The sequence below is a fragment of the Hesperophylax consimilis genome, chromosome 17, assembly GCF_061612785.1.
Source record: "Hesperophylax consimilis isolate HC1 chromosome 17, BYU_Hcon_1.0, whole genome shotgun sequence".
Lineage (NCBI taxonomy): Eukaryota > Metazoa > Arthropoda > Insecta > Trichoptera > Limnephilidae > Hesperophylax > Hesperophylax consimilis.
Window position 1 is genome coordinate 21631690 of NC_142852.1, and position 26383 is coordinate 21658072.

Consider the following 26383-nt stretch of genomic DNA (forward strand, 5'->3'; position numbering starts at 1 on the left):
GCATGCGTGAATTGATGCATAACGCGTAAAATTATTCATATATAATTAACTTTATAACGTGAAGATACTTTAATGAAACAACGTGCTTTAGCTGTACGTTCATATGGCTATTTGATTCTTGCACACATATTCATAGGTAAAGTAAAGGCTATCCTTTGCATAAGCACTGCTACATTTTGTGTTCGATTAGTATGAATGTAATGTGTTTTGTATTTTTATGTCAATGGAATATTGGAACATTCGACGGGAATTTTTTTTTCATATTAAAAGGCAGTGATCCTTGGTCTAGTGCAGAGGCTCCCAATTTTTTTTGCCCCGTAGACCACTTGCCGAATATTTAATTTTTCTAAGACTATTAACGTCCCATGTGATAATCATTTATTTTTTTAGTAAAAAGATTCCCTTCCCTTGCCTGTCCAACAACCGGGTGGCGGTATAGTTTCTCTGTCTTTACATTGTGCAGACAGGGGCACCCTTGTGAGGTATTACACCAAATGAAAATGGAGCAGGATAAGCAACGGGAATTTCTTTTTGTAGCTAGCCCTACAGAACTGCTCCTTAAGTTCTTTTTCAGTGCTTATTCCTGTCAGTTCTTCTTGTCATATGATATTTGATTCTTCAACGTTGCATTTCCACAGTCAAAATGTCCTCAAACTTAGTTTTGAAGTCTGTGTGAAGTGCATTTAAATGTTGAACGTCATTATTACCCTGGACGTTTTTCAAAAACAAGTTGGGAAACTAGGAATATTTGCGGCTTCCAATATGCAATGTTTTACTTGAATATATTAATTCTGACAATAAAAGGAACGTAGACTCTATTTATATACCTCAATTAACAACTTTACAATATATAAAAATACAAATATCAAATAAGTAATTTCTCAGACTATTATTTTTGTGTTAGGTCTATTGTGTCATTTACGGAACTCCTAAATATTGACTTGAGATAAATGGGGGTTCGTTCGTATGTACCTCCATTTCAATCTCGTGGACGCCCAAATTTTTTTCTCGCTGACCTAGACCCCCATCATGCCGATATCGACCCCTGGGGGTCCATATAGACCACTTTGGGAACCTCTGGTCTATTATTTTTTGTTTCTATATTTTTGTATAAATACTGTCAGCTCTAAAAATCCTACAATTTAAGAGATCATGATTTTTCACGGGTCGGACCTGGTATAAAAATAATTATTTGAATTTGGAGACGCGGAAAGGAGACAATAAAAATAGGTTGGTTATGAGGTCACAGCGTTTCTTTGAGTCAGTGCTGTTATGAGATGACTCTGGACTAGACGTAGTTGGTGGATGTAGATCGATGGTGGATTCCTCGGCCCTGCGACATCTTTGCCAACCAGGCCAATTATACCTTCGGCTATCCTGCATCACACTGGAGTACCTCGAAGACTCAACGTCATCCCCAGTGCTGAACACATCCACATGTCTGGTTCCACCAACGCGGTGTCGAGACACTGACTTTATCGCCTCGACTACTTCACCAACGTCATCGCTTACACCTGGTGTGGTCTTCAACATGGAGGATTCGCCGCTGATAACATTCACCAACTCATTGACTTCCTCTTTGATTTGTCTCCTTACAACATCCTCAAAGTGGCAACCCAACGTGATTTCGCTTCCGAACTATTCCTTCTATCGCAGCCTTTTGTGAGCTTCTAGAGGAGGAAAGATGTAGCGACGCGTACTAGAATATTCAGGAATTCACCCATGCAAAAAAGTTAAAAAATTAGCACAGCTAAACAAGGACTGTTTGATGATTTATGGTTTTTATAGAATTATTTCAAATTATATACGGGAACGTTTAAAAAAACTAGATGAGTTAACAGAATAAAACAGAATAGTGACTTTACATAGCGTGATAAAATAATAGGTAAGGTTATGTTAAGTATATTTGGGTTAGATACATTAGAATGGGTCGTTCCTACGACTCATTCTCGAGTCGTAGCTCGGCTATGGAAAGATTTGCCTGCCCCTGTGTTTCCTCTTTCCCGCAACATGGATCTTTTCAACAGCCATGTTCACAGCTTGATCTACTCAAAAACACCTACCACACTAGCAATGAGTCAGTCATGAACGAGCTAGATTTGTATTCGTACTCCCATAAATACTCCGGTAAACCATACCTTGGCTCAATTGATCGGTAATTCTTTTTTTAATGAGATATTTTAGAAAATAGCGCCATTAAAATTATCCAAGTATTGATTCTGTACTTGGACATATGTATATACATCTATTAACTACCTAACATCTTTCTCGTGGTACGGACGACGTACCGATACCAGGAATCGTACTATTGTACACTTATGCTGGGGAGCTGGGGGCTTTATAGGATGAGCCTTAATCAAACGATAGTCTCGAGGGAGAGAAGTAAATTATTGTACAGGGTTTTCCAATAAGAGGTGTTATTTTGATATTCAATCGTAAAAGATCAATGGTTTCGTTGCTTGTGTGGCACGTAGCGCCGTCTTGTTGAAAGTAAACGTTGTCCAGATCAATACCATCCAATTCCGGCCATAAAAAATCATTAATCATCTCTCGATAGCGCAATCCATTCACCGTAACTGTTGCTCCAGCCTCATTTTCGAAAAAGTAAGGTCCAATGTATTAGCGACACAAATTCAAGGTAGGTACATTTTGAATTGCATATATCAACAATTCACTAGACGGGTATGGATGTAACCATTTATTGGATAACCAACACCTCTGCCGTAGGTCATCTCAAGTGGTTCGCTTGGTGACGTTTGGTGACTTAGCAGGAGTGGCCGGATTCATGGGGTGAGGTCAGAGGCTAACTTGAATTGAGGATTGTTGTTGTTTTTGTTGTGTCGTTGTCTTTGTTCGTATTGTTGTTGTTATTGTTATTTTTGTGGTTAATTTTGTTGTTATTGATGTTGGTACTGTTGTTGGTATTGTTGTTGTTATTGTTGCTGGTATTGTTGTTGTTATTGCTGTTGTTTTGTTGTAGTTATTGTTGTTGTTGTTTTGTTGTTGTTATCGTTGTTGTTACTGTCGTTGGTATCGTTGCTGTTATTGTTATCGTTGTTGTTATTGTTGTTGTTATTGTTAGTGTTGTTGTTATTGTTGTTGTTATTGCTGCTGCTATTGTTGTTGGTATCGTTGCTGGTACCTACCCTGATGTATCGTTGTTGTTATTGTTGTTGTTATCATTGTTGTTATCGTTGTTTTTACTGTCGTTGGTATCGTTGCTGTTATCGTTTTGTTATTGTTGTTGTTATTGTCAGTGTTGTTGTTATTGTTGTTGTTATTGTTGCTGCTATTGTTGTTGGTATCGTTGCTGGTACCTACCCTGATGTATCGTTGTTGTTATTGTTGCTGTTATCATTGTTGTTAGTGTTTTTGTTACTGTTGTTGTTATCATGGTTGTTATTGTTGTTGTTATTGTTGTTGTTATTGTTGTTGTTATTGTTGCTGCTATTGTTGTTTGTATCGTTGTTGTTGTTATTGTTGTTGTTATTGTTGTTGTTGCTGCTATTGTTGTTTGTATCGTTGTTGTTGTTGTTATCGTTGTTGTTGTTATCGTTGTTGTTATTGTTAGTGTTGTTGTTATTGTTACCTGCGGAGGGCAGCTCCCCAGCTGCGGAATCCCCGGCACCCCCGGGGCCCTGCGAGCCCTGCTCCTCCATGCCCAGGAAGAAGGGGTACTTCACTGCGGAAAGACACAAACACAAACACTTCAGTTTATAGCTAAGATAGAAAATACTAAAAACACCTGTCAATTATACAGATAACTTTCTTTCAAGACTATTGTATCTCCAATTGGGTTATGTTGTGAGGTGATGGTAGTTGGGAGGGGAAAGAGATGGGAAAAAGGAAGGTGGAACAAACAAGGTTAAAGCCATTTCAAGCAATGTTTCAATTCTGAATCTTACACCATGGTGATACTTATAAATATATTCCACTGTAGAACGTTCCGCAAATAAACTATATTATAAATGTATTTTTAGAAATAACACAAATTAATCAAGTGATGATAAATATACAGACAAATGATATACGTTTAATAGACATATTTTAATTAAAAAATAGTTTGTGTCAGTTAGATAACAATTAGAAACAACTATTTCAACTATCGGAAATGGAAAATAATTCATTTTAACAGCTATTTCGTTATAAACAGATAATTTAAGGCGATGCACTACGTTGTGTAATATTTTAAGTTGAGCCGCTATCAATAACAGCCCTTACGTAGATGGCGATAAGATTTAAATTCCCGCTTAACACCATCCGCCTGTTTTGATTTATGCAAGAAAAAAACATGGACCAAAAGTGCCTTTTTTTATTTTGTGGATGTTCAGGCATAAATATTTAATTTTTTTTCGATCATTTTATAAATAACTTAATTTTCCACATTATACAATAAAATCATAACCGAAAATGGGTTCGTAAGTAGGAGATTTTGAACTTTGAAGCAGTTTTCATAGGCCTTTACATTATTTTTTTCTGGGCTTATAAAAAGACTTATCTAAAAAATACTCGATTATTTCAAAGGCCAAGATGTATTCTACTCGCAGTATTTAATTAAAGCATCTGAAACATTTCTAGGCGACCAAATTTTCAAACCAAAAACACATGATTTTGTAATACTACGTATGGCATCGCCTTGAAGACATAATATTCTTAGTATTTTGTGCTAGTTTTTTTTGTTTTTACATATTTCACTTAGAACCTATTTGAGATTCTTAGATTCTGGGCAGTAAGAGCTTCATAGATGCACGCACAGGTGGCAGTGCATAGAGCTTGCGTGGAAGTCCGCAAGATGGAGCCAGTGGACAGTAGTCGCCAGGGCCAGTGGGAAGGATATCAGAGAAACTTACTGTTTCAGATTCCAATTAGCAAGCTTCTATATAGGTCGACTATCGAGTCTCCATTATAATACTCGGAGTAATAATAAATCCCTGATTAATCTAAAAGAACCAATTATTTATAAATTCTTTCCAAGACGAGTTGGAGACCTGTTTGTACGAACACAACAGGTTCATAGTCAATAGGGTTAATAAGAAAATAAAAATGAAAGAATAATATGAAAGAATTGAAAGAGGTGGGATTGGGCGCGAATTTGAGTAATCGGAAAGTATGTTGCCTGTTGTATGCTGATGATGCGGTGCTGATTGCTAATAGTATAGATGATCTACAGTCTCTCGTGTCTAAGATGAACCAAGTATGTATGAAGAATGAGTTATTGATGAATGTAAGTAAGTCTAAAGTAATGGTGTTTGAAAGAGAGAGTAAGAAAACAGTGTGCAATATAGTTGTTGCTGAGGAATACTTGGAGCAGGTGGATGAGTTTGTGTATTTAGGAAGTATGTTCTAGAGAGATGGGAAGGCTGACTGAGATATTGAAACAAGGGGAAATGCAGGTAACTTCATTCATGGAGGACTTAACGCAGTTGGCGCTAACAAAACATTGTCCAAAGAAGCGAAGTTACCAGTCCACAATGGAGTGCTGGTACCTACCCTGATGTATGGAAGTGAGGCATGGAACTGGCAAAGAAAGGATGAAAGTTGATTGAATGCTTTTGAAATGAGATCCCTGAGGCATATGTGTGGTAAAACCACGTACGATCGTGTGAGAAATGTGGATATCGGCAAAGAATGCAAGGCTGATGTAAGCGTAGTGAGAAAGATTAAGAAAGGGACGCTTAGATGGTTTGGGCATGTAGAGCGAATGAACGAAGAAAGGAGTTTAAGGAGAATATATATGACACAAATGCGAATGGTAGCAGAGACATTGCACGATCAAGCGAATCAGATACTTGAGTCGGGCCATGTCAAGAGTCAGAATAATATAAGAGTATGTATGAATGTGAATGAGGCAAGAAGTGCGTGCGAAGACTGAATTGTTTGGCGGTTGAGTTAGTTAGGTGGAAATAAATATATCTCAATGATTTTAAAAAATCCATGATAATTCAGCGTTAAAAAGTGATATATTTATATGAATCCTCCATCGTTTAAAGTTCATATTTGACCGGGCGTCCATATTTTGTAAAAGAATTTTTTTTTCTATCATGCAGAAATACGTAATTTTTTTGATGTTAGAAAAATAAATAATAATTCTTTCAAGTTTGTCTCAAATATTTATACTGGATGCCACAAATAAAATATTAAAAATAGCCAAAATGAATAATTCAAAATTTCGCGTCGGTATCGTAATAATCAGTTTAACTTCAAAAATTATTTCTTATTTTTTTATTATATGAACGAGATAAAATTTAAGTTGCAGTTTTCTTACAAATTTACCAAACAAAATGAATGTGTTTTCGAAATGTCGAGTTTTCTCAATTTTTCTACGATTGTAGTAAAAAATTTAAAATGTGGTTAGCTTTTTTGAAAACATTTTTCACGTTTGATATTAAAATTTTATTATTTACGAAAAGTAATGTTTATTTTAAATACATACATTAGAAAGGTAATTTTATCTAGTTTCTAAAACATTATTTTATTTTACGGAAAATTAAAAAATAAGGCGTATATAGCGCTTTTGAAATACACAGAAAACATTGCAAACTGAACAAAAGTATAATCTACGTAAACCTATTTAACCAAGTATGTATTGTCCTGTATCTATGTTAGCTGCCTGTACAGAATTATATAAATAACTAGATGTACCCCACCACGCGTTGCTGTAGCTTAGTCTGTCTGTGCAGATAGAAAAATACGGTAGTGCTTGTTGCTTTTACGCTAACAGATTACACTTTTTTTTTACAAAAGAAGCCTGTTTTTACCTGTCACAGGTGACATCTATATAATATCTTTAGTATTTAAAAATACACTTGTCACTGTGTTCGTACACGCTAATCTCCGAAACCACCCAACCGATTTTAATGAAATTTTGTAAATGTGTATGTTGATTCTAGCTTGAAATATAGGATAATTTTGGACCCGATAGGAGGCGCTGTTGTCGAGATATAAAAAAATTACAAATTACTTTTTTTATTTTCAGATTTCTCATCTTAAAATATATAGATACAACCATAAATTTTAACTTTCCTATTTACAGGGTTTTCCAATAAGAGGTGTTATTTTGAATAGCCCGCTATTTCGGTAGATGTTCCTTTTGAAGCTGTCATTTTTGACATTTGTCACGTAAAAACTACGCCATTAATAAAAATTGAACGATACACGCTCCAACAACGCATTTAAATTATTAAAGTTCACTTGAGTGAATCAAATGCAAATCATCTTGAGTGATGAGGCCCATTTCCACCTCGGTGGATTCGTCAACAAGCAAAATTGTCGCATCTGGGGCTCGGAAAACCCAAGAGTCATTGATGAAAAGCCTCTCTATCTTCAACGTGTGACTGTTTGGTGCGGTTTATGGTCCGGCAGAGTCATTAAACCTTACTTTTTTGAAAATGAGGCTGGAGCAACAGTTACGGTGAATGGATTGCGATTTTTTATGGCTGGAATCGGATGGTATTGATCTGGACAACGTTTACTTTCAACAAGACGGCGCTACGTACCACACAAGCAACGAAACCATTGATCTTTTACGATTGAATATCAAAATAACACCTCTTATTGGAAAACCCTGTACAAAGCTCTCTGTGACAGGACAACGTCTTATATTATACAATGAATTCCAAATGGTTGGGTTAAATTCTAACTGATTTCTAATCTTTTAAAAAAGAAGCTTTAAGATTTAAGATAAACATTTTCATTTTTTCTATTCTACAGTTAGTACCTAATAAGATAGAACATTGTAGAAATGTATTATATGTTTATACAGCTACTTTGAGGTGACTTTTCACCCGAACGGCGCTATACAAATCATCCAAATGTTATTTTTATTATTATTTCATATCACTTTTGAGTTGAGTTGTGCGGTTACCATCCAAAAATATCTGACATATTTCCAAAACTACCGACTTGTTTTCAATATTGATTCATTCATTTCGTTAGTGTAGACGCAAACCACAAAATAGTAATAATAATAATTTGTCAACACGCCTGCCATCTAGCGGCGCGTAAAAAAAGTAGGTCAAACTAATATATTATTTTCCGTGCCACATTTTCGCCCCCCTATAGCCACGTGTCGGTTCACTGAACCCCAAACATTGAGTTTTGAACCAATTCCTTCTCTATCCCTCTTTTTCTATACCAAGCCCCGTATATTTCTCTCTTTCACGTTGAATGAATTTTCCCAACGTACGTTCATCACTCTTTCTCTTTTTCGCGGTTGGTTTTTCATTATATTGCCGTCGCTGTCACGCAGAAGGAAACACGTTTCCGTTCGCTTCCCTTTCACGCGCACTGCGCACTTAAAAATCTATCCCATTTTTATTTTTATTTTGCTTCGGGAAATCTATCGCAATTTTACGCGTGTTTTCGTATTTAGAGGGGAAAAGTTCACGTCGCACTGCAGTATTTGGCCTAAAATTCAAATACGGGTCAAATCCCTACATAGTATAAAATAAAGTGACCATCCGTGCGTGTTTGTGCGCTCAGTTCTTCTAAACTACGCAACTGATTTTGATATGGTTTTCACTATCATTTAGAGAATTTCTTCCGGAAGGTTTACATATATAATACATGCATATTTTATTTATAGAAAGCAGAGAAAAGTCTATGTTTTGTAATCAAGTCATTTCGGACTCTTGCATTGCTAATGCTGGCTAAACCTTAAGTTATATAATTAACAATCTCATAAATTTACTCCAATCAATTCATAACCCGGAGAAAGGGCGAGTACACGTCGGCTAATTTATTATATAAATTTGATTGTCACGGGAGGGTGGACTTTATTTGTAGAAAAATCTACAGTTTTATTCCGAGGTAGATGAAAATTTGCACACTTGGACTTCAAAACAAGAGATAGGTCACTAAGTCTGATGTTTAAGTCTGACTATGATAAAAACTAGGTGTGAATTCCGAGCAACGTAAGTGAGTTTAACTAGTTATTTATACTAATAGAAGATAAATCAACTGATAAATGCTCAGTCACCTCATTTTCCAAAATCAATTGCTAACAATAATTGTAATATTCACAAATATCAGCTAATGACAATTTTCTTATTAATTCGGATCAGCCGATAAATGCTAAATTACCTCATTTTAGAAAATCAATTGCTAACAATAATTGTCATACTTACAAAGATCAGCTGATGGCTATTTTAATATTGATCTGCTATCTGCTATCGGCTATCGGATCAGCTGATAAATGCTCAGTCACCTCATTTTACAAAATCAATTGCTAACAATAATTGTCATATTCACAAAGATCAGCTGATGGTCATTTTCTTATTGATTCGGATCAACCGATAAATGCTCAATCATCTCATTTTTTAAAATCAATTGCTTACAATAAATGTCAAATTTATAAAGATCAGCTGTTGGCCATTTTATCATTGAATCGGATTAACTGATAAATACTCAGTCACCTCATTTTCCAAAATCAATTGCTAACAATAATTGTCACATTCACAAATATCAGGTAATTACAATTTTCTTATTGATTCAGATCAGCTGATTAATTCTAAATTACTTCGTTTTCCTAAATCAATTATTGTCTATAAAAAGAATCGCTCGTTATCTAAATCAATTGATTACCAAAATACAAAATATGGAGGAGATAACAAATTAATTTTCACATTAATTGTCAATTTTCTAGTTATATACAAACCAATGTACCACTAAACCAAAAACTCTAACAATGTCCTAGTTATACCTTGATAAATGTCGCGTCAAATTCCTATTTACTCCGATCATATGATCGCCCAATTCAAATAGTAAATGAACACTTTCCCCAACGTTTGTACAAGTTTTTTTTTTCTTATTTTTTATACTTTCAATTCCGTCGATGTTGTTGACTGGCATTATACCTAGCTCTCTCATTAAAAATTTAGGCGTATTACATCTATCAAAAAAATATATAAATAAAAATCAGTCATTTTAAATACATGTAGGATAACGAAAGATTTTTAAAATATTTATGTTGAGGGATCAGTAGGATTTATAGGCCCTGTTAGGAGTTCTACCGAGCCGAACCCTCTGATATGAAAATATCTGGAATATTTTCCCATTTGATCTCTGGTGAGTTGACGTGTTGTTCTTGTATTGTTTTGTATTTATTTTGCTTATATAATGCACTTGCATGATGTTGATTGACTAGATGATCATTTGTGGAAAAGTGTGTGGAAGGGTTTAGTTTTTCCTATGGGGAAGATTTAACGCGGACATAAAGTCGGAAATTTAAAAAAAAATAATAATAATAATATAAATTGAATTGTATATCTTGAAAAGGCTTCACAACCTCAGTACTTTGCCTCAAAACATTTATAATTCCCCGTACAACGACGGGTACACGTCAATATATGGTCACGAGATGAAACTAACGAATTTTATACTAGGAAATGAGTGATTTTTTTTCAATGTTGGTCCAAATTTACGTAAAAACTTATATATTTTCCAAAAATACTATTTAAGACACCACAAAATTAGTTCTTTGTTTCTTTAATAATTTTTGGCTGATTTAAATAGCGCCGTTTTTGTGAAAAATCACCTCAAAGGTTCTACACCATTGAATGTAGAAATAGGACATTGTTAAAACACACTATCTTTCGGTAAATAATTAATCTCCAAATAAAGGGTTTTCCAATAAGAGGTGTTATTTTAAATAGCCCGCTATTTCGGTAGATTTTTTCGGTAGGTTACTTTTGAAGCTGTTATTTTTTGATATTTGACAAGTAGAAACTACGCCATTAATAAAAATGGAACGATACACGCTTCAACAATGCATTGAAATTATTAAAATTCACTTGAGTGAATCAAATGCAAATCATCTTGAGTGATGAGGCCCATTTCCACCTCGGTGGCTTCGTCAATAAGCAAAATTGTCGCATCTGGGGCTCGGAAAACCCAAGAATTATTGTTGAAATGCCACTCTATTCTCAATGTGTGACTGTTTGATGCGGTTTATGGTCCGGCGGAGTCATTGGACCCTTACTTTTTCGAAAATGAGGCTGGAGCAACAGTTACGGTGAATGGATTGCGCTATCGAGAGATGATTAATAATTTTTTTATGGCCGGAAGTGGATGGTATTGATTTGGACAACGTTTACTTTCAACAAGACGGCGCTACGTGCCATACAAGCAACGAAACCATTGATCTTTTACGATTGAATATCAAAATAACTCCTCTTATTGGAAAACCCTGTAGTACAAAATAAATTCGCTATCCGTGTCTGTCTCTTTGAGCGCTTAGTTCTTCTAAAATACGCAACGGGTTTTAATAAGGTTTTCACTATCAATTAGAAAATTTCTTCCGAAAGATTTACATATATAAAACATGCATATTAAATTTATAGAAAGTACAGAAAATTTGATGTTTATGGTAGAATTCAAAATTTCAAAAGTTACTCCAAATCATTCAACTTCGTGGAAAGCCGAGTACACATTGGCTAGTGAATATGTACAGGTTCGACAGTAAGTTATTTGCTAGGTTAGGTGAGATTAAGCGAGGTTATGTTAGTTTAGGCAAGAGAATGGTGACTAGGATATGTTAGGTTAGGTAAGTTAGCTTTACCTCCGTGAATATTGTTGAGATTCTGTAGTGGACCAGTGTTACAGTTGATGAATCCTGCAACAAAAAAAACGTACCCAGCTTAGCAAGAGGCTATTCTAGGAGATTGTATTTTAATATATGTGATGAGATGAGAGATGATAGCATCGAACAGAAAGAAGTTTGACTTTGAAGGAAACTGACATCACCACCTAACAATGAATATACCGTGTAAGAATTGACACAAACACCATATCCCGTACAGACCTGTCACACCTGACACGTTGATGCGCCGTGATCAGCCAGGATATATTTGGTAATGATACGACTGCCAACGCCAGGAGCGGGAATCAGATCAATTTACGCAGCGTCGTGATCACGCGGCTGTCGTATATCAATCCACACACAAAGACCTGACAGCTCCCATACAAATAAGTGATATTCCGCGGCAGTTCCCGTAGAAAACTTACTGATATAAAACACTTTAATTTTATTCAAATTCTGATAAAATTATTTGTTTTCCTGTTAATAACGGGACTGCAGGACTTTAACGAATGAATTGACAGAGATCCTAACAAAGTTTCAGTTAAAAGCGAACGCCTTATAAGGACGGTGGAACACGTGTTCATACAAATATTTTTTTTATGTTGACATACTGATATTGTCGCATTCCATCATGATATTTATTAGGAAAATAACACGTGTTCTCGATATACATGATCATTTTTCGTGACACCTCAACACATAATCTACATAGGTCACTCCCAAATAATCGTTGATGCGTTTAGCGTAATGTGTCTTGGCTTAAAGCCAAACCTTACTAATAAACGCGTTTTAAATTTTACACAACTAAAGAAAAACCATTTTCCCTAGATAAATGACTGTATATCAGTTGTGTAAAACTTAAAACACTTTTATTAGTAAGGCCCTCAAAATATTAATTTAAAAAAAAAAAAAAAAAAAACGGAACCATTTTTTTATATATCCACACAAGTCCCAAAATAATCTGTCTGGCGCCAGTGAGACTATGGCATGGTCGGAAGGAACCTGGCTGTTCAGATCTGGACACTAAACACGAAGGCAAAAACCGTTTAAAGCAGTGCATCATTTTTTCATATTGGGGCAGAGTGCTTGATTTTCCGGTATACGTAGAATGATCATGGAAAGAAAACGGAAGTCGCCAATTTACATTAAACTTTGCGACTCCAAGATTGATTGGATTTCGATTGATCAAAACTGATTTCGGAAAACTCTGCGTAAAACCCGGACAACGCCGGGACTTCAACAATATATTTCTAATATTTTTTATAAGGAAGGTACAAAGTATTTGGCAACGTCGCGTCGTAGATGCATCGAACCATTGAATGGTTCTAACATTTGAACAGGGCAGTAATGACAATAAAATTCTTATACACGGTGTCCGGAAACTCGTAGTACAAGCGAGAAACAGGTGAATCTACTTCAAATATTTATTTTAGATTTTTTTCATTAATTTTTCCATTTTTTCGGAAACAAAGACTTTTTAAAGGTCCTTACAGATTAAAATAGGGTAAATTGTTAAGAATCTTTTCAAATTATTCAGTTTCAGGTTAAAAACGGGACTGCAGGCCTTTTACGAATTAATTGATAAGTTACGAAAGTTCACTCAAGGAATGTATAAAATAAAAAAATAGCATATATATTTTTTGGAGTAATAATAATATTTTGATGATTTGTATAGCGCCGTTTCTATGAAAAATCACTTCAAGGGCACTGAAGGGACCTTAAGACGAAAAAATTAAGCCAGAATTTTAACGACATAAGCCCTGGCGTATTGGATAGACTAGCGGTTGACTTTGCCCTATCAAATCTCTAAAATAAAGTGGGAATCTTAACAACGTAAGTGATGAAGTCGAGTAAAAACAATATAAGGCGCGCGGTCCGATGAAATGGAAGGACCTACGGTCGACTTTGCCCTAGCAGGCCTAAAAAATCGATCTTTCCGTGGGGTTTATTTGAATTAACTCTATTACTAAAATCTCAAATTTATCGGGAAGTTACTAATTCATCGTCTAGAAGAATAAAATCTGGTGCTTAATCGATGAATTTATAATTCTAACATCAGTCTACCACGCTTTAGTACAATCAAATCTTCAATACGGTGCAATCAGCTGGGGAGCTGCATACAAAACAAATCTACTGCCTGTTGAAATTGTACAACGTCTAAATATAAAAATAATATTGAAAAACAAAGACATTATCCAATTTACCGAATTTTCGAAGAATTCAAAGTATTAAAATTTAATGATCTTGTACAAAAAAAAACATATTAATTCAAATAATAAAAGAAAAACAAAATCACAGCTTTTTAACAGAAAGTCGTACTCGTCAAAAAAATAATATGTATTTCCAACACAATAATATAACACCACTTTTGCTCAGCATCATAACATATATCTACGGAAAAAATACTTACCTAAAACAACCTACCCGAAAATATCAACAATAGAAAACGATAAACACATACTAAAAGAAATTAAGGCGAAGCTTAATGCCAAATCACTATTTTGATTAATCTTTATAACGAATTGGTGTACATTACGAATACCAAAAAATATGTTTAAGATAAATTGACGGTTTTACTATCATTTCGCTTGAGTAGAATACATATAAAAATATAAATTACTCAATAAAAAATATAAATGTAAGCTACTAAAAAATTTTTTTTTTCAATAGAAATTTATGAACGGGTAAAGGAAAAAACTTTTAAAAAATACAGTATTATAGCTAAGATTATCTGTGACAATTTCACTCGATCAACTTTTTTGTTTTCTTATAAAATTATTTACAAAATAAATAAAAACCAGTATTTTGCTTGAAATCTAACATTTCTAGACTCCGTTTGTCAAGCGATTTTAATGCCTATTACCTACGATATAAGGTATACCAAGAATATACACATTTTTGGCTTGTAGCTTCCTCTTAAAGAGAAGTTCAATGTAAAAATACCAAAATGATGAAACTATCTTTTTAATGAATTATAAATTTTAATATTCATAATTACAAACACTAAATATTCTTCATCTTGATGCTCACCACTCTTTTAAACACAAGCGCCAGCTTTTATAGAAGAGGAACATTAAAAAATCAAAAACAGTGAAAACTAATTTTATGAATTATTTTATTTAACAGTAATGATTATACTCTGTAAATTGATTAATTATTTTGATAAAGAATGAAAAACTATTTTCAAAATACAAAAATATTTTCAAGAAATCGATTCCAAATGTGATGTACATTTACCAGTTTCCCGCTTGTAGGTACTACAAGTTTCCGTAAACCGTGTACAAATAATTCTTTAAGGCGATGCCATACGTAGCAATGCAAAATCATGTGTTTTTGGTTTGAAAATTTGGTCGCCTTGAAATGTTTCAGATGCTTTAATTAAATACTGCGATTAGAATACATCTTGGCCTTTGCAATAATCGAGTATTTTTTAGATAAGTCTTTTTATAAGCCCAGAAAAAAAATAATATATAAGGCCTATGAAAGCTACTTTAATGTTAAAAATCTCCTACTTACGAACCCATTTTCGGTTATGATTTTATTGTATAATGTGGAAAATTAAGTTATTTATAAAATGATCGAAAAACGTTTAAATATTTATGCCTGAACATCCACAAAATAAAATAGAAGGCACTTTATGGCCATGTTTTTTTCTTGCATAAATCAAAACAGGCGGATGGTGTTAAGCGGGAATTTAAGCCTTATCGCTATCTACGTAAGGGGTGTTTTTGATAGCGGCTCGATTTAAAATATTACACGACGTAGTGCATCGCCTTAATTGGAAAAATCTCAAGGATTTTGGGGTTCCCAGGGCAAAGACGGGCGGAATTATTTTGAAAAATCAAATTATTTAATAAACTTAGACGTTTACAGTATTACCTGTTAGTTCGCCACTGTCAATCGCTATAATCTAGTCGTTATAAGCGACATCGAGTAATAATATTACTTGCGGCATTTTGGCCGGTTAGTTGGTTGCTGGTTGCAGTCAAATACAATAAGGTTCGTCATGCCTGAACGCCGGTCGTAATGCGCCGTGACTGGTGACAGACCGACAGCTGATAGGACCGTTCCGTATTGACAACAACCGTAATCATCATAGATTTAGTTAGATGAACATCAAAGACCGGGGAAATTCCAATAAAAGTTGCTTTAAAAATGTAAAATTGATGCTCTCGACTAACGTAACCTAACCTAACCTATCCCTTATAAGCATTAATTATTCGCCTGAAATGTCCATGCAAATAAATGCCACCGACGGGAATTGAACCCGCACCTTCTGATATCCGGTCTGGGGCCTTAGCATGAGAAGTCGATATAGCCCTATAGCGATACGATATCGTTAAAATACGTCATCAATGAGCACTTAACGACATATGCTAGCACGATCAAAATATAACAACCGACGATTGTTAAAATTCCTTGTCTATGGTCAAAGTAGCGACGGTATCGTTAAAATTGCGAGCATGAGAATGTATCGATAGGATAACTTCCGACCGACGGTTGCTAAAAGCCCGCCGAATATAACGTGGGGTCTTGAGTGTCAGTTAAAACTTTGGTTGGCTGTCGATATACATATATTTTTTAATAATGTCGTTCATTATGCAAAATTTCTGGTTCAATGAAAGGAGGCAGGTTAGGGAAGATCGTAGGATTGAAAGGCGTCGTTTACGCGATCAATTGAATCCGTTCGAACTTGCAGAGACGGAATTCAGACAATTGTTTCGAATATCTCGCATTATGGCTAGAGATCTCATTGATGAATTAACTCCTTTTCTAGTGTCAAAAAATACATTAGGACTTCCAGTATACATTAAAGTGAGAGTATTAAACATTATTGATATCTTAGTAAAACAATAACACAATATAAATCTATCCACCACTGGAACGACCACGTGAAATAAATAAATTTGTTTCGATTGCTGATGATAATTTTTCACAATAAAGTGATTAAAATGATCAAAAGTGAAGTTTGTTAATTAGTTGTATTATTTATGATGTTGACAGATACTCGCACCCATCAGCTTCTTTGCTACAGGGAGCTACCAACGTGGAGTAGGCCAAGATCACTTCTTGGCGATAGGGCAAACTACCGTTAGCAAGTGCATAAAACTGTTTATGAAAGCAGTTTTAGAACATCTGTACAGAAGATGGATACATTTTCCGGCTACAAATGAAGCCCGCAAGCAAGTAGAGAGTAGTTTTAGGGAAAAATTAAACTTTCCACATGTTCTGGGATGCATCGATTGCACCCACATCGCCATCGTCACCCCTTCCAGACACGAGGAGCAGTACAAAAACCACAAAGGATTTTATTCGCTGAATGTTCAAGTGGTAAATATTTTTTCAGAAATAAAACAGCCGGATTGTTGTTTTCAAATTTTATTGAAGGTTTTTTATGTTTGATAAACAGGTCTGCGATGCTACGTTGAAAATATTGAGCATCAACACACGCTTCCCGGGTACTGTCCATGACCAATTCATTTGGAATAATAGTTTAGTCAAAACTGAAATGAACAGACTATACAATCAGAGAATTGGGACATATTTCTTGCTAGGTATGTATTTCAACAACTCATTTTAAAAAAAGGCAAAAAAATCATAACTTAGTAGTTATATGTACCTATTATAATGGGTGTTTTGTTTCAATCAGGCGATTCTGGATATACACTCGAGCCTTATCTGATGACACCAATATTGAATGCAGTCGAGGGGAGTGCCCAATACAGATACACAAAGGCGCACTGTGAGGCGAGATGTTCCGTAGAACGCCTATTTGGGGCATGGAAGGCTATATTCCGTTGCCTCAGGAAAGACAGAGTTCTCCATTATGAGCCCGATGCTGCTGGTCAAATAATTATTACTTGTGCTATACTATACAACATGATGAAGCACTATAAGTCAGTTTCCTTGTTGAACTATATGCATTTAAAAAAGTAAGGCAACAGTACAAAATATTAATAAATTGTTCTCTATTTTCAGATTAACAGACTATTATAATGATAATGTAGAGTTAAGAGAGGTTGAGCTGCTGCACCAGCCTGAAGATGTCAGCAGGGTTGTTGCAGCCCGCAGAGTGAGAGACGAACTAGTGCGAAAGTACTTCTCCCACGAATGATAATATATTAAACAAGGAAACTGACTTATAGTGCTTCATCATGTTCAAACATTGTATCGTATGTACCTACATTGTAAAAACAATTCACGCCTCATAGAGACATTGCAAGAGTTTGAAGAACTGCTACTAATCAAGTATACATATATGCAAAGCGCTGCATGCAATATTTCTCAAAAAGAACTTCAATAGTACTTTAAAACACTGTATTGTATGTACCAACACTGTAAAAACAATTCACGCCTCACAGAGACGTTGCGAGAGTTTGAAGAACTGCTACTAATCAAGTACATATTCATATATGCAAAGCGCTGCATGCAATATTTCACAAAAAGAACTTCAATAGTACTTTAAAACATTGTACTGTATGTACCTACATTGTAAAAACAATTCACGCCTCACAGAGACGTTGCGAGAGTTTGAAGAACTGCTACTAATCAAGTACATATTCATATATGCAAAGCGCTGCATGCAATATTTCACAAAAAGAACTTCAATAGTACTTTAAAACATTGTATTGTATGTACCTACATTGTAAAAACAATTCACGCCTCACAGAGACGTTGCGAGAGTTTGAAGAACTGCTACTAATCAAGTACATATTCATATATGCAAAGCGCTGCATGCAATATTTCTCAAAAAGAACTTCAATAGTACTTTAAAACACTGTATTGTATGTACCAACACTGTAAAAACAATTCACGCCTCACAGAGACGTTGCGAGAGTTTGAAGAACTGCTACTAATCAAGTACATATTCATATATGCAAAGCGCTGCATGCAATATTTCACAAAAAGAACTTCAATAGTACTTTAAAACATTGTACTGTATGTACCTACATTGTAAAAACAATTCACGCCTCACAGAGACGTTGCGAGAGTTTGAAGAACTGCTACTAATCAAGTACATATTCATATATGCAAAGCGCTGCATGCAATATTTCACAAAAAGAACTTCAATAGTACTTTAAAACATTGTACTGTATGTACCTACATTGTAAAAACAATTCACGCCTCACAGAGACGTTGCGAGAGTTTGAAGAACTGCTACTAATCAAGTACATATTCATATATGCAAAGCGCTGCATGCAATATTTCTCAAAAAGAACTTCAATAGTACTTTAAAACACTGTATTGTATGTACCAACACTGTAAAAACAATTCACGCCTCACAGAGACGTTGCGAGAGTTTGAAGAACTGCTACTAATCAAGTACATATTCATATATGCAAAGCGCTGCATGCAATATTTCACAAAAAGAACTTCAATAGTACTTTAAAACATTGTATTGTATGTACCTACATTGTAAAAACAATTCACGCCTCACAGAGACGTTGCGAGAATTTGAAGAACTGCTACTAATCAAGTACATATTCATATATGCAAAGCGCTGCATGCAATATTTCACAAAAAGAACTTCAATAGTACTTTAAAACATTGTACTGTATGTACCTACATTGTAAAAACAATTCACGCCTCACAGAGACGTTGCGAGAGTTTGAAGAACTGCTACTAATCAAGTACATATTCATATATGCAAAGCGCTGCATGCAATATTTCACAAAAAGAACTTCAATAGTACTTTAAAACATTGTATTGTATGTACCTACATTGTAAAAACAATTCACGCCTCACAGAGACGTTGCGAGAGTTTGAAGAACTGCTACTAATCAAGTACATATTCATATATGCAAAGCGCTGCATGCAATATTTCACAAAAAGAACTTCAATAGTACTTTAAAACATTGTACTGTATGTACCTACATTGTAAAAACAATTCACGCCTCACAGAGACGTTGCGAGAGTTTGAAGAACTGCTACTAATCAAGTACATATTCATATATGCAAAGCGCTGCATGCAATATTTCACAAAAAGAACTTCAATAGTACTTTAAAACATTGTATTGTATGTACCTACATTGTAAAAACAATTCACGCCTCACAGAGACGTTGCGAGAGTTTGAAGAACTGCTACTAATCAAGTACATATTCATATATGCAAAGCGCTGCATGCAATATTTCACAAAAAGAACTTCAATAGTACTTTAAAACATTGTACTGTATGTACCTACATTGTAAAAACAATTCACGCCTCACAGAGACATTGCAAGAGTTTGAAGAAATGCTTCTAATCAAATATACATATATGCAAAGCGCTGCATGCAATATTTCACAAAAAGAACTTCAATAGTACTAATCGTATTCATCCTCTGACTCCAACTGCAACGTATAGTTGGGCGAGTTGGCAAATGATGTTGACCGTTGTTTCGATGGTTGAGTTTGTCTAGAATTAGAAATGTTTTATTAGAGATCTTATTCATTCTACTTTCATCGTACCTCCTAGCTGGACTGCTTGCCTCTCCAAGGACAATTGTTAATAATCGTGTTCCATCCCTTGTGAACATACTTCGCAATCTCTCAAGTGACATATTAAATAATGCAATATTTAATTTAATTTGTTCAGTTTTGTACATTAAATGTTTTTAAAAGCCTGTATAGATGTATAGCAAATAAATACCTCGCCAACTGTCGTTGGAGTAAACAAACCCTTTCACGTTCCACTGCCGTGTATCTCTGAAACAAGAGATGATAATTCATTAATTTACTAACTTAATTTACCTTCTATAGTAAATGAGTTATTAGTGCCAGTGAGACGAGACCAGAAAAGCACCATGTCTATGTAGACACTGTATCTTGCCCGGTCTCGGGGTGCCCTGACAAATAATTACAAAAAGGAACAGGAAATACCTCAAAAATGTCAGCAAATCGATCCATTGAACTCTGAAATGATAAATAACAACTCATTAATTTAATTTAAATAACAATAGGTAGTCGACATACTAAAAGGAAGATTATAAATTAATTTATTCATTTTGAATTTCTCGCCAAGCTGGATTTTACATGTTTATTAAATTTTTTTAACACAAAGAATATCTAAACAAACAGATCAATAAAAACTCCACCGCGCAAAATGGAAAAATAGTACATTGGGAATAGTACAATAAATAAATTAAATAAGTCAAAGCTGGGCATTTTATTTTGTTCTACTAAGATTTAATTCTAATTTAAAAGTACAGTGCCACACTTATAAGTTGAACTTACTCACACTTATAAATTGAATGAATTTAAACATGAATTGACGCTATTTCTTTATATTTTAATCTGGCAACTTACACGTGTAGCGCTGTATTTGGGAGTGATTCGAAGAGAAATAGGAAATACCTTAAAAATATTGGAGAAATTATTAATAGCTCCCACAAGCTCCTTGGATGATTTGTTGCTAGCCTCCTGCGCCATCACCATCCGAACCCCCACATCTGGCTTGTCAGTTAGCTTCCTCTTCTTGCTCGGGCGAGAAGGGGAAGCTAACTGCGCCGTCTGGAAATCTGTGGGCCCTTCTCCAACTTCATCGGAATACTGTAAAACACACAAATAATTTTCATTGATAATGAAAGATCAACTAAATTTCGACAGAATATATTATATTAACATTTTAAGACATTAGTGACCTCAACATCCTGCATTATGAGTTCAGGTCCATCTCCTATACAGCTTTCTGGAAGTCCGCTGCCCTCAGAACTGGCTCTGCCGATGATGTTGATGACCTTCTGTGTCAGGTCAGTTAACACCGGTATCTCGGCAGTGTTTCCAGTCGTGAGGGCAGCTCGCTTGGCATCGGCGTTTTGGGCGCGCGATTTGCATTTTAAGTCACGCCATGTCTGTAAAATGTAAAAATAATGTCAGGTTAAAAGTGATTTACGGTCTTATATCAAGTGTCTCGATGATAGATTATATTAGAAGGTCAGCAAAGTTTGCTGCAACCAGTTTGTATAGGTAGGTACAAATACTCACTGTTTTCCACTGCTCGGCTGACTTAGGAGGACCCAATTCTGCCAGTTGTTCCGCCAAATTACGCCACATCTCCTTATTTTTTTGGGAACCCTGAGGTCCCACAAACCTTCCAGCCGCGAACTCCGAATGGTCAGCCATATAGCTGGTTAACAAATCCATTTGACTGGTCGTCGACCTTACTCTCTTCCTGAAATCATAATATCAGCATTTTGAATATCTTAAAATACTGCGTATGAAATATTAGTAAAAATAACTTCAAAATTTTGACACAATAGAATGTAAGTATATCTCTTTGATAATAATGGAAATTCTTTCACATAAAAAGATAAATAAATAACTTACCCAGCTACCATTGCTTGCGACATCGTAAAATATTAAAACAAACACGGCGGTTAAAATGGTCACGCTTGAAATCTGACGTTTGACGTCTATTCAATTCATAGACAATTCCGTCCCAGTATTGCCAGCGTATATCGATTTGTATTTATTGCCTTATCGATGTCGTTAGAGTTATCAATAGCATTCTCATGCTAGGGAAGTCGTTATAAAATGGTCGGTAGATACGCTTAGCAATCCGATATCGTTAAGTTCGATCGATTCTCATGCTAAGGCCCCAGGTGCTCTATACCACTGAGCTATGTCGACTTATTCCCAACCCGCCAAACAATTCAATATGTACAAATACTTCAATCAAAAATTACTGCTTATTATTTTTTTTTCACATATACACAACCAAATTATTTATTGTAGGAAAGGCTTTGTTAGTGCTGAATTTTCCACTAGATGGCGTCGAGACATATTATATCTAAATTTGTTGGTGAAATATTTTGATTTGTCAAATATTATTATTTTTTAATGATAAAATAATGTTTATAAGACAAGGTTTTTATGCTTAGCATAAATTTATAAACATTAAGGTGAAGCTTAACGCCAAATCACTATTTTGATTAATCTTTATAACGAATTGGCGTACATTATGAATACCAAAAAATATCCTTTAGATAAATTAAAGGTTTTCCTATCGTTTCGCTTGAGTAGAATACAAATAAAAATATAAATTACTCAATAAAAAATATAAATGAAAACTACAAAAAAAAATTATTTTCAATAGAAATGTATGAACGCGTAAAGGAAACACCTTTTTAAAAATACAGTATTATAGCTAAGATTATCTGTGACAGTTTCACTTGATTAACTTTTTTGATTTCTTATAAAATTATTTACAAAATAAATAAAAAACAGTTTTTTTGGTTGAAATAGAACGTTTCTACACTCCTTTTGTCAAGCGATTTTAATGCCTATTATGCAAGGTTTTTTTTATGCATAGCACAAAGGATAACAAATTATTGTAAGCAATAACTTTTTCGAACAGCAATAGACAAAGTATTCTTGGCTCTATAACTATCCCGCGCTGTAACACCACCACAGCCCAACAATTTTATAAATATTTTGGTGTCAAATGGTTTAACCAATTACCTCTTAACTTAAGATTGGAAATGAATTATAAAAAATTCAAAAGCTCAATAAAAGCACTATATCAATAGCATATTAAAATCGTTTATACTTAAAAAGACAATATAATCTCTCAATTATTATTATATTGAAATCCTTTTCTCTTATTTCTTATTCTTATCTCTTTCTTTCTTTTACATCCTTTTCTCTTTTCTATTTGATAAAATTTTGTTACATATAAAAATTTTATTTTGTTATATTAAAAAATAAAAATTCTTTTCATTATCATTACACTCTCTGAAAAAATATGGTAAATTACTATTTACACGCGTTTCTCCGCCTTTTTAACACGAGCATTTGCTCTAAAAAAAGGTGTATCACGATGTACTGTAATAAAAAGAAAATAATCTTAATGTAATGTAATAACATGTAATTGTAAATTTAATATTAAATAAAAATTAAATATTATAAAAAAAAAAAAAAAAAAAAATAATTTAAATAAACTAAATTGAATTAAATGACAATGTTACATTTGATTTTTTTAGAAATATCTTCACAGATCGTGGTTTGTTCATAAAATGTTTAATTTACTTTTATGTTCGTGTTATTCAACATAATTGCAATTTATTTGTATTATTTTTCGTTTGTTTTAGACAGGTAATTTTATGATAATAGCATTTGTAAAATGTGCATTCAAGTTATGTCATAAAATGAGAATTAACGGCTATGCCAGTATTCAAATTGAATTATATTGTCTATATTTTATGAGAAATTCTTTATAGTGATGTTTTTTTTAATAAAATAAATGCTTAATGCATTTGTTGGTAACCATGTATCGAAGAAATAAACGTTTTAAAATGTGCAAGCAATGCGTTAAACATTTCAGTTTATTTGATGCAGTTTTCAGGAATTTTTTTGCTATAGGATTTGTTTTTTTGTGATTTGTTTAAAATTACACATCATGGAAAATGTGTAATTTTAAAATTAGACACTGCAATGCTGTCCAAAACGTTGGTTAAAGAAAGAGGTAGCGCAACAAGGTATAATACCCCAAAAACAAATCACTATAATACTTTTTGGCCGTGAAAATCTTAAAGCATAATCAATTTTTTGTTGTTGTACGAGATGAAAAATTAGGTGACAGTTTTTTTGCAAACTCCATAAATAAAACTAGTTTTGATCAATATTTATTGTGATAAGCTTTTTTTCAAGTTTGTTCATGTTTGAAATTAAATTAATGCACTTTTTAAGCATTAAAGCATATTTTGGATACAAAATCTAATAGGTAATTTTATCTATGTAGTTTCTAAAATGGTATTCGTTTTTACGACATCCTCAAAATGAAGAAATATATACGTTTAAAATACCTTTGAAATTCGATGAGAAATTATTATTATTATTTCAAGTTTATACAACAGATAAACAACAAACCCCACTGAATAAGCAATGTATAGGATTTTCTAATAAGATGTGTTATTTTGAATAGCCCACTATTTCGGTAGATGTTACTTTTGAAGCTGTCATTTTTTAATATTTGACAAGTAGAAACTACGCCATTAATAAAAATGGAACGATACACGCTTCAACAGCGCATTGAAATTATTAAAATTAACTTGAGTGAATCAAATGCAAATCATCTTGAGTGATGAGGCCCATTTCCACCTCGGTGGCTTCGTCAACAAGCAAAATTGTCGCATCTGGGGCTCGGAAACCCAAGAGTTATTGTTGAAAAGCCCATCTATTCTCAACGTGTGACTGTTTGGTGCGGTTTATGGTTCGGTGGAGTCATTGGACTTTACTTTTTCGAAAATGAGGCTGAAGCAACAGTTACGGTGAATGTATTGCGCTATTGAGAGATGATTAATGATTTTTTTATGGCCGGAATTGGATGGTATTGATCTGGACAAGGTTTACTTTCAACAAGTCGACGCTACGTGCCACACAAGCAACGAAACCCTTGATCTTTTACGATTGAATATCAAAATAACACCTCTTATTGGAAAACCCTTTATATATCTTATGTAACTTTCCATCAACTATTTTATGTCAGTTTCTATTTTACGTTTCAATTAGTAAGGTTTTCGACCGTTAGTGTTGAAGAGAAATATTAAAAAATTTAATTTCATAAAATCTAGTATAATGGGTGTTTTACACGGTGATTTTTTTTTCCATACCTATCGCCATATGGAAAACATTATGTGAAAAAAAATTGCCACACAACATCGTTATTGATTCGATTCTCGCCCTTACGATAAATTAAAAAGGCCTTATTAATAAAAGATCAATTTAAGAATGTTTTATCGATTCGGCTTGATAATAAATATCATGAAAAAGCATAGAATTATCGTGGGAACGCAAAAAATATTCGGATTTTCATCACGTGTTCCGATATAGTGATGTTATTTACTAATAGTTTATCAGGATACCTGTTAATTAATTCGTAAGGCCTGGAATCCCGTTTTAAACCAGAATTACCAAATATTTGGTTAGATTCTTAATGAATTAGCAATCTTCATTTGTGTACGTTCATATTTACGATTTCATAGTGATAGTTGCCATTAATAATATTTTGGAACAGTACTAAATAGTTTAAAAAATGGCAACACCATGAACATAACCAGATATTACTTTAAAAGGATCTTCTGTGATTTTCCTTTTACGTTGCCGTCAACAAATCATGAATACACGCCTCTTTCACAATACATAACAGTAATAATACACGTTCACAATCAGTAATAACAAAATATGTATTTTTTATCAAATTTATAAAATACAAAACGAAAGAAACACGCACCATCACTACAGAAAACAGTTACGTAAAACAATAGTAGACATATTAAGAAATAGAACATAAGAGTACGAAAATCGGTAAGACCAAAATAAAACACGTAGTTTTTTCATCGTGAATACATATGAACATGAATATCCACAATATGAAAACAACACGAAAAAAGCATCGTGTAAACCACGCATCAGATCCGGCTCGAAGGACCATTTTATATTGTATTTTTATCATACATGAGAAATGGAATGCTATACAATTAGTATAGTAGAATATTTCTAAATCTATGCCATACTTTAGCAATGGTTATAGTGTTGTAACCCCGCTATACCGACATTCGCAGGAGGCATGTTGGATTTTCGAAAAAATTTTAACATTATTTAACATATATTCACATTGGTGTCCAGAAACTCGTAGTATAAGCGGGAATCTACATCACATTATTTGGACTCGATTTTGATGTATCATTATTTTTATATCAGCTTTAGATAGGGTGCCAAGAATTTTTGAAGTCAAATTTGAAAAAATTAGTCGTACGTAGTTAATATCAGTTTTTGAAAGCATTTTAATGCATAAAAACGTAGTTTTGGCTCCAAAAGATATTTTTA

The 26383-nt window shown here is 34.0% G+C and overlaps 2 protein-coding genes across 5 annotated transcripts in view; both read right to left on the reverse strand.

Moving 5' to 3' along the window:
• Positions 1-26383, reverse strand: part of LOC149416222 (translational regulator orb2-like) — a 132293-nt gene that overhangs the window by 27398 nt on the left and 78512 nt on the right. For 3 of the 4 annotated variants that reach the window (XM_089641596.1, XM_089641595.1, XM_089641597.1), the window contains 2 exons: positions 11558-11611; positions 3590-3682 (listed from right to left, as the gene is read on the reverse strand). In XM_089641596.1, the coding sequence (XP_089497722.1) occupies positions 3590-3682; positions 11558-11611 (147 nt within the window). The remainder of the gene's footprint in view (positions 1-3589; positions 3683-11557; positions 11612-26383) is intronic. The other variant, XM_089641598.1, reaches the window with a different exon arrangement.
• On the reverse strand, positions 19560-22121 carry LOC149416223 (uncharacterized). The gene is made up of 7 exons (XM_089641599.1): positions 21884-22121; positions 21542-21728; positions 21199-21408; positions 20912-21106; positions 20438-20470; positions 20208-20263; positions 19560-19973 (listed from the first exon to the last, which is right to left on the reverse strand). Exons 1-7 carry the CDS (start codon positions 21904-21906, stop codon positions 19883-19885), a joined length of 795 nt encoding a protein of 264 aa, XP_089497725.1. The 5' UTR covers positions 21907-22121; the 3' UTR covers positions 19560-19882.

Bases quoted from the DNA above. Each gene is read 5' to 3' on its own strand.
- LOC149416223 (XM_089641599.1), bottom strand. From the start codon at position 21,906: ATGTCGCAAGCAATGGTAGCTGG. The intron at 21,729-21,883 runs GTAAGTTATTTA...TTATGATTTCAG, and splicing joins TCGCAAGCAATGGTAGCTGG to GAAGAGAGTAAGGTCGACGA. The intron at 21,107-21,198 runs GTCACTAATGTC...TGTGTTTTACAG, and splicing joins TCATAATGCAGGATGTTGAG to TATTCCGATGAAGTTGGAGA.